This window comes from Cupressus sempervirens, chromosome 6 (assembly GCF_028749045.1).
Source record: "Cupressus sempervirens isolate cs-2001-9-10 chromosome 6, ASM2874904v1, whole genome shotgun sequence".
In the NCBI taxonomy this organism is placed as follows: domain Eukaryota; kingdom Viridiplantae; phylum Streptophyta; class Pinopsida; order Cupressales; family Cupressaceae; genus Cupressus; species Cupressus sempervirens.
The window spans coordinates 291934117-291947920 of NC_143123.1; the positions used below are offsets into that span (position 1 = coordinate 291934117).

Genomic DNA, 13804 nt, shown 5'->3' on the forward strand with positions numbered 1-13804 from the left:
GTTCTTGTTTTCTTAGCTAGCAGAAATGAAAACCATATTTAGATTCACAAAGTTTCTAGTGAATTGTTTTCAGCTATTGTGGAGCACAAATTTTTGAGATATATGGACTAGGTAAAGAGGTAGTTGATTTGGCATTTTGTGGAAGTGTCTCTCAAATTGGTGGCTTGAATCTTGATGAGGTAAGTAAAAATATGGCTTTTTCTTTATAAGATTCTTTTCTTGAGAATTAATTCCTTATTGATGAATGATGTCACTTGTTGGTTGGTAAATTTTCTTAACTCAAGCTGTATTCTGTTCTTTAAGTGTATCCTATGACTGATTTATATGATTGATTTTTATTTTTATACTATAGCACATTTTGAGGGTTTTGAAATTTAAAAAAAACAAGAGCTCTGGTGGAACTTGAGTCCCTGCCTCATGTCAAAGAGGAAAGATAAATTTGTGCAATAGTTCTGTCATAATTAAATAAAAAAATCATATTTATGTTAGAGAATTAGGAAGGTTAGAAATGTAAAATGAAGACACTTTTAAAAAAATACATAAATATATTTACATTATTATTTTTAATTGTTAAACCTTATTTTTATTCGCTAATTATATTTTTCAATGTACTATATAATCTTTGTGTAAATGTCTAATATATATAATTTCAGTATACATTATAGTTTTATAGATATTTAAATATAGTTGATTTGTGTAATATTTTTCCTTAATAAAAGTAAATTAATAAAAATCTATTTCATAATATAAACATTTATCATATATCTAAAAATTGTTACACTTCATAATTTTATATTTTATTTTAATATAGTTAAATATAAAATCAATTTGAAAATTATAGATAAAGTTTTATGATATATGAATTAATGAAAAAAAATTAAATGTGAACTAAGATAGATAATATTTTAAAAGTAGATAGATTTTGATAAGGGAATTTCAATGTCCTAGAAGGCACTAGAATCTGGAATGAGTAGGATTGAACAACCTTTTGCTTGATTCACACATGAGAACTAGAAAACCAAGCCAGAGAAAGAGGCATAAGCAGAGCCATCGGCTAGGGTAGCAGTTCGAACACTAATAGCAAAGTAGGATGCAGCACTACTAGAAGACATACAAATACCATTAGCTGCACGAGCCCATTTGCTTAGCTTCTTTTAGTTTGTGTGGTCAAAGCAAGCAGGAGGAGAAACCTCTCTCGCCCTTAGCCAGAGCCATTCCTCGGGCTCCAAATCATTGGGTTTAAAGGGCGTTGCTATGTATTTAAAGTTTCGTATGTTGTCCTGAGCTCTTATAACAATGATGGTGTGAATTGGTGAAGAGATTGACAAAATTAAAATATTGATTGGTGGAAATCGCAGCGGGAGTAGTAAGTCTCTTGGAAACTTTCAGTGTTATCGTCTCCAGGATAGATAGGGTTTTCATCTCTGCACTTCTGTTTTGGGCTGAAAGCGAGGATGGAGAGAAGAATGTGGCTTCATTGTAATTACAACGCCATGGATGACTATAGGCTCTAGAGATGGAGATATATCTAAATCTTTGTTGTGTGGAAAGTCCAGCTTCTATGACAGATTTGAGTCTTTGCCGGAAAATTCAGTCTATAAAAAGAATGGGAAATATGAAGCAAATTGTGAAAAAGAATGGCCAAGCTGAAGCAAATTTGAGGAGAAGTTCGTGTTAGTGAAGGAATGGTAGCCAATGCAAATCCTGGAGCTCCACTTTTCCACAAATAATGTAGCATTAAAGTCCTCCAAATCTACACTCTCTGTCACTAGCAGGGAAGTCTTTTGTTACTAAAATTTCCCAGACTAAATGTGGAGTACAGAAAAGAGCTAATGGCAATTTCAAACCCTACCATATATCTTGCTTTCAATGTTTTGATCTTAGAAATTAGGAGTTTTTATGCAGATGAATACCCTCTTGGTCTTGCCACGCAGAGGCAAATTGCAGCCACGGGTACAAACCAGAGTCAATGGTACCCAGAGGGAAATTGCAGCCATAGGCACAAACTAGAGTCAATAGATTAATTCACAGGCATTTTTTTTCCCTTCTGTTCACTGTTCTCTACGTCTCAAATGTAACAAGGATTATAGTGTTTTCAAGGCACAGTTGACGGTGTTTTTACCCAGTTTTTCTGTGGTTTTAAGGGGTATGCATACTACTACTCCACAAATTTTCTTTCAAACCTGGGCATGGGTTGATCAACAGGGATAAGAGATCCAAGGAGCCCACAGGGGCCGACGTCAGGAGAGCCCTGGTGAACCTGGTGGAACGTGCAGAGCCTGGAGATGTGTTGTTTTTCCATTACAATGGCCATGGTGTTGGCCTAATAGACATTGGAACATTCTAGATATTGAATTTTGTCAAATTTTTGTATCAAAATATAAATTTTGCCCCTGGCAAAATTATGATTGACCAATCATATATTAGAGATTACTGTTTAAAAATTAATTTAAAAATAAACTATTTATAAACATTAGAAATAGACAAAGAACTATTGTAATAAAAAATAATTATGACCATCACTGAAAACATTAGTACCCTGCCTATAGATAGGCAGGGACTAATAAGATTTTTTTTTTCTTGTATGCGTATTCCATTTGCAATATAAAACACTTTTCTAATAGTGACTTTAAGCAATGCATCCTACATGCAACACAAAATTTTAGTTTCAAATTTGTTGAGAAATATTGTAATGCCTGAAAAATGTGGCCAAGTTTTCTGTTTGACACTAACACCTGCATAACTATGCTCTTTTCACTTTTCCCTAGTTTGCTGAGTTCACTAGTTCAATTTGGTTAAGAAAAGACAATGCCAGGTCAACCCTGCCAATAGAGTTTTTTGTTTTTCTTATCACAGCTCCATGGCTAATGTGACCATTTGCATCGTTTTTCCAAGCTTATTTTACTATTTTACCACAATGTACCTTTGTAGCACATAGATTTGAGCCCTTATAATTTAATTGCAATGGACTGGTTTTCAGCTAAGTTACTGCTTTCGGTTTAGTTTTCCCGATGTCACAAAAATATCTTTGAATGTGGATTTTGGGTGTATTTATACAAAAAAGTATATTAAAAATTTAAAATCATAAATTAAAAAATGCATATATTTTATTAGCATAAAAACAGAGAACAACCTTACATTTTTGACAAGATCATGGGTTCGTGATTATTAAATGTTATAGCTCCCTTGTGTAAACCCGCCCAGTGAACAGAATCAAATAGAAAACTCACAGTGCCAATAAAAAAGCAATTTTACCCTGACTTTCCAGGATGTGGGGTAGGCTTCTGGGCAAGATTTACACAACTTTGGGGATGGTACGGGCATAATAGGCTACATATCTATATATACATATACATAGATGTATCCACGTTTATATATGTATATGTATGTTTGTATGTGTATACATATATACATACATACACTTTGTGTGTGTGAGAGAGAGAGAGACACTGATGTAGTTTCTTGAAAATGAGAAACAAACAAAAGCCTGTGTATAAATTTATAACCTGGTGTAAGTGCTTACGATCAAGTTGTTTATGTGTCTATGATTAAAATAAATAGAACGAATGCAAACTCAAAAATCTTAGTGGGCTAGGGAAAGTAGATAAAACACTAAATATTTTGAATGCTAAGAAGGTATGTGTGGACTAAACAGTACATTAGGATTTTTAGGAAAATCCAAAATTTTTTTTTTTAATGGCTTTGAAAAAGTATTTGCATACAGTCAATGTAGCAGAACAAGTGGTTACCTAGCTGGCTAGCAATCGAAGATCCCAATAAATAAAAAGGTCTACTGTATTGTTTCCATACTACAAAGTTGGAATCTGTACTTGATGAAAGGCTTAATCGCTTCTCCTATTGTTCCATGTTATCAAACATTGGTGAGGGCCATACCCTATCAGATGCAAAGAAGAAAAAGAAAGGTTTGATGCATTTTCTGAGAATTGAAAATTTGGTAAGCATCTAGTGCAACCTTTAACAGGCCTTTTGTAACCTGTCCGAGCTTAATGAGGTAATTGTACCATCACCCAAGGCCGCAGTATACTCTGAAGGCAGTGTACTAGTCTACTAGTTATTAAAGGTGCCACATTAGGTTGGAGTAGTACAAATATGTTAATGGAAACCTGATTAGTGTATATTTCTGCTGTTTACATGTCAGCAATGCTCTTAACAGTTTTCTATATGAACATTTCTATTTCAGTAAGCTTATTGGAGTGTTAAAAAAACTAGTAAATGTTGGGTGTTTAGTGCAATAATTTGTGCAAAACAAACATGAGTAGTGTTTAGGATTTGGAATTTAATGCTTTGATGGTTATTTTAAATGTGCTGTAATGCCCCCGTACTCCAAATGAATTATTTGTCAGAGCCTATTAACCTATTTTATTGCTATAGTCCAAGTCAGGTATATGGAATAATTAAATTATTATTTTTGATCGTAAATAGATATATATTAATAAATGGCAAGAGAAAATACAGGGACATCACAACCTCACCTAAGGCCCTTAGTCACCCAGTCTAGCCCCTTCAAACCCACAAATCCATAGCACTCTTCTAGTGTCTACCTAAACACAAAAGCAATTCCAAGCATACTATCAAAAGACTTCCAACACTACCAACAACCTCCTACTCATAGGTACACGCAACCATATCATGCTTTTCTAATTTTGCTTCCCTTTGTATGTGAATGGAGAGTCATATCAAAAGACACCATCTTTGCCTTCCTTCTCTTCTTGCCTTTAACAATGTGCCAACCCTCTTCCATCCAAGCTGCGTCTATATGCCAATCCATAGAAAAATCATGAGTTTGCTCCTCCACAAAATCCTCCTGGGCTTGCTCATCTACACATTCATTCTGTTGTTGGGAGAGATGTCTTTCCACTTCAAAGTTGTCCAATTTCCGTGACCCAACTGGAGTTTTTTTCTCTTTTCCAACTGGAGTAGCAGCCCCAACGTTCGCCACTACCTCCTCATCAACATTTCGCTCATCTCTATGTTAATGGATTTTTGTTCAGTCGTAACCTTTGGTGGCATTTGTTTTTTAACTTGTGCAAAGCTCATTTGATGCTCTTCCCTCTTTTCCATCATATAGTGGTGGGCTTCAACATCCTTCTTCCATGTTGCTGGTTTTCAAACTCTTCCCTTATTACATTTGGCTACAACATGTCCAGTCTAAAACAAATGCTACATCTGAAGGGGATCCCTTCATAATCCATTGGTTGGATGCAACTACCTTTTGACGTCTTAATCACAATCTCATTTGGGAGCATCGCTACACTTTCCATTTCCACAAGAATTCGAGCATAGATAGAGTGAAGCAGATTTGATGATCCTTCATCAATCATTAGAAATTTTCCTAAAGAATCCCCTACTACTTCAAGACAAGAATCGAACCAAAGATGTAAAAGTAAATTGCGAGCCTCACCCATATAGGAAATTTCTCAAAAACTTCCTTAGCTGGATTGAAATCAGGATACCATGGTTTTAGCATCAAAGGAAATTTTTTTTTCCAACACCATTGATAATCACACAAGATCTTATTTTAATCTTGTGCAAGTTCAAAAACAATAGTAAAAAAAGCTTTGGATCCAGGGTAGATCTGCACATAACCTTCCATAATCAGCTTCCAATATTTTGAGATCCATTTGTGAAGATCTGTCAAGCTTGGCCAAAAGCCTTTGAATCGCCCAATCAAACTAAGCTCAACAAAAACCTCCATATTGTGAACAACCTCTTCCTCCAAACCTGCCTCCAACACTATAGAGCAAGTCATTTGTGATGGACAGATGGATTTCAATGTATGCGCTTCCTGCCACACCTTAGCTGAATCCACACTTCGTTCACATTTTTGGACAAACTAAATTTAAAATTTATTAATGTCCAACAGGAGACCACAGAGAGGGTCTAAGGGACTTAAAGCATACAATAAGGGAAAAGACAATAGTGGGAACACCAAACGGTGCTTGGGGAAAGAACAAGCAAGAAAGCAAAAGAAACAGAAGGAGAAAGACAAAAAACACACCTTGGATAAGTAGTCCAACATCAAAGTATATGGTTTGGGGCAGAAGTGAGCCCCGAACAATCTCAGAGAACTAGTGGAGGTGGGTGATGTTGCCAAGTCTAACCTCTACGAGGCCTCACAAACCTAGTGTGTCCAGAAGTAGGAGGCTTGAGTGGTCTCTTCATGCCCTAGGCCAGGGACATCGGAGTGGAAAAGGAGATGATAAGCTGATTCAAAGTCTGTCCTGACGGGAACAGAAGCTACAAAGTATGATCACTAGAAGTAGGAGGCTTGAGTGGTCTCTTCATGCCCTAGGTTAGGGACATCGGAGTGGAAAAGGAGATGATAAGCTGATTCAAAGTCTGTCTTGACGGGAACGGAAGCTACAAAGTATGATCACGAAGTCGTGTGGCCTACTAGAGAAAAAGTGCAAGACATTGTTGATCGGTCTATCTTATTCTTATACAATATAAATGTTGATAAAACAAAGATCTTTTTGAATATTTATGAGATGCTATGTCTTATACTGATGTGAATATTATAAAAGATCTATCCAAATATTGTTGATGTAGACAAGTATTGATCTAATCTCATAAGTATTGTATTGATCTAATATTGATCATTATGGATGAATATTATCAAGAATAGAATTTATTGTTGAATTGATCTGATATATTAGCGATTTGGACAAGGCAAAAGCATAATCTTATGGTGATTTGCAATTTGAATATCACCGCTCCTGATCCTTGTCAATCCGACTTACACAATAATCCAATTCTGCTTCCAATGATGGTTTGATGTGATGTTGACTATCGGTGTTTTTGATATTTAATTCCTTTTGTTTATGTGATGAATCTAGAATAATTGTGATCCTTAATGTTTCGATGGAATGAAAAACATATTACTATTGTAGTGATCTACAATGACAATTGTTGCTGTATTTGATTCTTATCTATCTTCTTCACGTGATGGCTATCTTATATCGCTGTCTCTGATATGATTCTTTTGGTTTATGTGATATTATGTCATTGCTGACATAGATCTGTAAAAGCTTTCATAGATTTGGTCAAATACAAGCTTACAAGAGGGAGCCAATCTTAAGATGTAGCTATATGGATGTTACCCTTGGTAAATGGACTGAATATGTGGAAAATTTATAATTGGGCTCAACTTCTCTCAAAAGGATCAAGGGAATTTTTGGAGCTAAGGCACAAAACTTTCTACATGCCATAGCCATGTTTTTGGAAGTCTTCCGCACACAGGTAGCAACAGAGCATTAGGGATCATTTGTGCCCTTAAATAGAGTAGAACCCTATAGATCTACAATGGCATATTCATTGCATATGGAAACATTGAGAGTTGGAAGTGGTGAACCAAAGAGGGAAAAGGTAAGACAAGAAGTTTCTATTGAGAAACTGAGCACAAAAGAAGAAAGTTTTGAGGGTGATGAAGGAACACTAGCTGGGGATACATGTACGGACGATACATCCTCAAGCTCTCAAGGGAATGACTTTCGGCTCAAACAACACTTTCAAAGGTACACTGAGACATGTCATATTCCTGTCAATTGAAAAAGGGCCCCTACCAATAGTTGTACCACAACAAGCTGAACTCCAAAAGGAGAAACTAGGACAATGCTCAACAAAAGACATTCGTATGACAAAAGATGTTCGTACAACAAAGGAAACCCATACAAGAAAGGAAGATAGTCGTACAACCAAAGATGATGCATGTACAAAAATAGATGATGGTTGTATAGTTGGGATACAGGAGGAGCTGTGTACAACCAAGGTTGGAGAGGGAAGTCGTACGAAAGAGCTAGATGGATGTGTCCATATGAGAACAAAAGATATGCAAAGCCTCCCTATAGAAGAAGGTGATCTCTTGGTACTGGTTGACCTAGTCAACCTATATAGGTATATGTGCAACTTGGCGATTGTGCTCTTGGAGGGTAGAAATAGAATCAAATTGAGATCTCTCAAAAGCTTTTGATTTGATGTTTTCGAATTTGAAATTGCAATTTCGGTAACCTATTGCTGCAAATGACGAAACTTGATTTTTATTAGGGGCGCTTGCCTTGGTCAAGCCTCGTTTTAGGAATTGACCTTGAAAGGGACAAGTATGGAAAAGCATGAAAATAAGTAAGACAAATGCAATGGTTCACCTTACTTGATGAAAACCTTGTTAGGAAGAGTTTGATTATTGCTAGATATTTTTTTATGTTGAATCTTCAATAGGAATGTAGAAAATCTTGACAAATGCAATGGATCTAATCAAATGCCATATCATGAAGCCATGGATGTAGATGTGCACAAAAGAAGAAGATGAATGCCACAATGTAGATCTCCTCCCTTGATGGCCAACAAAATGATAGTTCTTGAAGAGGAAATGCTCACAAAGGATACTTCAATCTTGAGAATGCCTTGAATGGTTGATGAATTGCATTGAAAACTTGTTGAATGCCTTAACTCTTCTTGCTTGAGTGTCCATGCATGTATAGATGTCTTCTAATGTCTTTAGTTGTGAAAATGAGGTGCCTAAGCTTCCTTATATACTAGTTTTCGGGATTGAAAACAAGGCAAGCCAATAGGGTCACCAAATTTTACAAATAAACCCCCAAGACAAAACTATGCCTGACACCAAAATAAGTTAGGGTATCGGTCACCCTGGCTGACCTAAACCAATATAGATCGATTGGGTCAACCTATCCCAAGATTGTTGCAAGGAGAGATAATCCCAAGATCTCGATTTCTCCACAGACAAAATTGAAGAAAAGGAGAAAAGAGTGGGAGAAATAGTCATTTGAGCACAAATGCATATAAGGACTATAAAATCACTAAATGCTGGGAGCTGAAAGGTATTAAATGAGGGGATCTTCCATTGTAAGATGATACATGGACTTCAATGCCATGACTTAGATGGCTTAAAATCCCTTTCACAACATGGTGGTTGGTTCTCTATGCATTGAGAGTTTGGATCTGACTTCTACAAGGCTTCATAGGTTTTCTAAGGATGCGGATAGTCTGTTGACCAAGTAAGGAAGACATATCTTGTAGCAGTGCAAGTCTTTGAACATTGTGGTTCTTAATGGGTTATCCAGTTTTTCTAGGTCTCAATCTTTCATGTACTTGCCTCATAGTGGTGGTGCAAGTGTGGTGGATTATGTTCTCTCTTCATAGTACTTCATCTCTTCTATCACTCACTTCTCCATCACTCCCTTCATTTAGCTAATAATGTTGCTTCATCTCTACATCCCTTGCACCCTCTTGCCCCCTACCCCTACTCCCCTTTCCCCTTCCTAGCCTGTCCTCCTCTCATGTATCTCCCTTTGCTTTGATAACAATGACCAATATTTTTTCCCCACCATCTTAGATAGTTGCTCCCTTATGATTCCTTTTCCACACTTCCGTGCACCTCTGGCTTGTTTGACTGCCTCTCCGGTTTCATTTGGGAAGCTTCTCTCCTCACGTTCCCTCATCACACTATTTCCATGACCCCTCTCACCAAGTGTAAGAACGCCTTGTCTATGAATGAGTGGTATGATGACGATTGAAATCTTTTCGTGAAACCTTAGGCCCCGCTTTCACCCATCTCCCCACTTTACTCTCTTCGCTGAAGAAGTCCCACCACCATTTCCTCCGCTACAAGAAGTGCCTCTTCGTTTCTCAACATTATGATGCTCTTCGTACCTCACTCACCAATTCCCTAAGTACTTCTAGCACACCCTTTTCCCCATTGTTCCACCCTCCCCCCTGAGCTAGACCATGGTTCGCTTATCTCCTACAGCTCCACCCTCTATGTTATTCCCTAGCAACCTCCCATTCTTGTCATCCCTAAGGCCTATTACCATCTTTCCACCTGCACTGATGTCAGAGAGGCTATTAAATTAATGAACAAAATTGGGGTAGTGAATGAGGAAGGGTTCCAAGCAGAAAAGTTTAAACATGGTATCACTATTTTGGGTCCCTTCTTGTTGAACTCTTCAATTGGGTAGTTTACCTAGCTTCCCTCTCCTAGTGACAACATATTATCTATTTGATCCACAAGGTGTGCCTCACTTGTGATTCTCATACCTATAGGATTGTCATGATTGGTCCCACATTCTTCAAATTGTGTGCCACAATTTTTGCACTCTTCTCTACCTTTGTTGAGGAGGTGCAGCAATACTCCTCGAAGGTTAATTTCTGCTTTGTGGTTTTTCTCAAAGCCTTTGATTTGGTGTCTAAAACAACTTTTTTCTAGAGAGTTCACAACATTAGTGTTCAAAGACTCTTTTGGCAGTCATCATGAGACTTTATGAGATTGGTGTCAGGTGTATCAAGGCCCCTTTTGGGTTTTTGACTTTATCAAGAGTGCCATTAGGGTGAAGCAGGGTTGTCCTTTGTCCTCCACAAGATTGGATTTTGACATTGTTCTATTGGATATTAATGAGATACTCATCTATGAAAATATACTTTCATCTAGATTTTTTTGTGGTTTTTGCTGGTTAAATCTGAGATACATTGCATGAAAATAATTGTTTAAAATTCTTGAGGATTCTTTGAGAGACTTGGGGAAAAAATCTGGTTGGGAAGATTACAATGGTATCAGAGCAACAAACCTGATATCTAGTGGGAATTTTGACACCGAATGCAGCTTGTATGATTTCAACAGAGCACAAATTTGTTAGAATCTCTTATATTCTCTACTGTTCAAAAATATTTTCAAAAGGGTTTGATACTGCATATTGTCTGAAGTATTCTAGTAGTGCATATTGTAATCAGAACACTCGATTCTTAGTATTATTGTCAAGGAAGAAGGAAGATGGATTTTTTATGACCTTAGAATGGATGGCTATATATTTTGAGAACAATATTGTTTCTCCTCTTATTGAAGTTGAGCTCCATGATAACATCCATTGAATGTATTAAGACCAGGTTTGATAATATTAAGCTCAATATACATTTGATAGCTCGAGCAATGAATTTTTTTTCTTTCACATAAGTAAAAGAATATTTAATTCTGAGAAAATTAGTGTGGTCTCGAGTTATTATTATTTAAAGTATTTTCCTAAGTAGGAGCATATTTTATTATCAGCCACATTAGTTTTCAATTGTGGATGAAATTTTCCATTAACAAGATTATAATTAGCAATCATTGTGGTGGAATGTAATAACACATATTTTAATTGGGCTCATTATGCTGTGAAAAAATATGGAGTGCGGAAAATTATATAGTCTTGACTACTAACGTCAGAGGCATTATTAGGTTTCAGACATTTTTTGAGACTATATTTAGCAAAAAACATTTGTAAGCGACCCCTCCTTATTGGTCAAAAATTGCTGAAGGTTTGGAGCAAGATTTATGTTGAACTAAATATCTTCTTTGTGTTACCAATCAAGCGGGTTGACTAAAAGATTCCTCCAGGATTGAGAGTTATTGCAGTTTGAAAACCAGTCTAGGAACTTCAGACTTTATGGTCAAGGATTGAATCATTTTTTGTTAGACATCGAAGACCAGATGATCTCTAAGAGAAGATGGGAATTTTGAGCTGGATTCTTTTCATCTACACCCTCATCGATAATGGCCATATTGGATGTGCACAGTCAGGAGACTCTTGGGATAGAAGCAACGTAGCTCATCATGGAATCACATAGGAAGATGGGTGGGATTATGTTCTTTGAAGATAAGCATCTCAATGAAAGATGAGAATCATTCAAAGCTACTGAAAGAAAAGTTCTATCCACCAGAGGAATGCACTATTAATGACATCGTGCATTATTGTCAAGGACTGAAAAGGTAAATCATAAGGAAGTCAAGGAACAAGAGTTGTGTGTATCCCATCACTAGATAGAATTCTGGTTTAGTGTCATAGCAACATCAGGTGTTCTTTCTTTGATCTGAACCATATTCACCTTAATGCTATTACAAGTTCTACATTTTCCGTTAGCAAGGCAAATAATTGTCAACTTATTGTCCAGTAGTTGATAAGTACGAACCTCCGTATTTTGTAAGTTGTCGTAAATTTTTCCAATGGAAGAACTCTTTTCTGGTGAACTAGTATTTTAACTATGTTTTTCGAATATCTTAATATCTTAGCATAATCATTTCCTATTGATGATATATGGAGTTTGTATGGTAGTAGTGGTTGTTGTATTAAGTTAAACATATTTACCAGACTTCATCTTCTATTGGAAACTCGTTCTATGTTTACTATATTTGAGGACAGGACTCTTTCAGTGGTCATCGTCCTTGGCTAGAGACTCATTCCCATCTGCTTGATATTGGTATTTGTTATTTGGGTAGCTCAATTGGCTAAGATTACTCAACTTGTGAATATCTAGGGCATCTTAGTTTTGAGATGAAAATTAGTTTCGATATGCATTAGCCATCAACCTCCATTTAGACCAAGGATTTTGATATTTCATGACTACATGAACGGGCAAGGATAACACACATAGTATCTGTAAATGCTTCTAGAGTTGAAGCTAATAAGTCTTTGAGGATCAATAGTTGTAAATTTTAGAGGTGTTGTTGGTGCACCCACTTGGTTGTTGTCTCATTGTTTTGGTCGAGTTTTGTTTTTGGCTAGCTGGAAGTTAGTCATCTGCAGTTTAAGGTCATGATATTGTGGTTGTAATTTACATTGCCAAAACATGCAGTTTAACTTACAGAGGAAACAAACAATTATTGTATTCAAATAAGGGTGTTAACTTGCCGTTAGTTTGACATAAACTCTCAGTGACATTCTACCTAATGTTTGACTATGTGTTTGGAAGGGGTGAAGAATGCTTAAACAAAGACAAAAAAAATAGGGTCATCTCTCTACAATTGTATCAATTCATAGTGGCATTGCTTGGAATAATAGTTTTCAGTTTGGAAAGACTATCAAAAACTAGCCCATAGGAAGGTAATTCAGAGGAACTTTGTCCTGAATTCGAATGAGGAGATTCTCTTGTAGTAGGTTATAAGTCGCAACACTTATTTTGGATAGAATTGGTTAGGATATTACAGTATCATCTTTCAATGGTGTCATGGGTGTTGAATAACTTGGATCATTTTTTGCAAATGTACTAACATTGCCAATGTGATTGATGTCTTCCAAATGCAGATTTGAAGACTCATAAATATAAGAGGAGACATTTCTCTATAGTTAATCATCATTAGTTAATAAATAACCATATGTATAACTCATCTTTAAGCATATATGTAATATATTATTATATTATTATATAATAATACAATTATATATATATATATATATATATATCTTGAAGATAATTTACCATCAACAAGGTATCTCATGATAAAATCAATCTGATAGAAGCTACAACCTTAATACTCCCTCTTAGCTAGGGAGGATTTATAGAACACATTATGCTCTCAAGAATAAGAAGAGATATCATCTCAGTATGATATTCAATTCATTATGAGACTAAATTATTCACCTTTCATAACACACAATTGAAGCAATTTCCATTAGTTAAAAAAACACCACCTTAAGTGTGGTCTGTAGTAGCAACTATGGTGTCCAGCAAGATCTGGCCCAAAGAACCATAACAAGTTCATTATCATGGTGTCCGACAAAATCTGGCCAAAAGAACCATGATAACAGGTCTACCATTTGTAAGATCACCACCTTACAATGGTTACCTTCTGTTTGTTCGTTATCATGATTTCCAACACTTTAACACAACAATTTAACGAAGTCTGTCATGGTAACAGGTTTACCATTTATAAGATTGTCATCTTATAATGGTTACCTTCTGTTTATATATGTCGATGAAAGATCGTCACCTTTCATTACATATCATATGTGAAATAGTA

At 36.1% G+C, this 13804-nt stretch overlaps 1 protein-coding gene across 1 annotated transcript in view; it reads left to right on the forward strand.

Annotated features, from left to right (window-relative positions):
• The window catches only part of LOC149552360 (ferredoxin-dependent glutamate synthase, chloroplastic-like), a 290054-nt gene that overhangs the window by 133401 nt on the left and 142849 nt on the right, over positions 1-13804 (forward strand). Inside the window, exon 16 of the mRNA XM_089787902.1 lies at positions 74-179. Coding sequence (XP_089644028.1) covers positions 74-179 — 106 coding nt within the window. The remainder of the gene's footprint in view (positions 1-73; positions 180-13804) is intronic.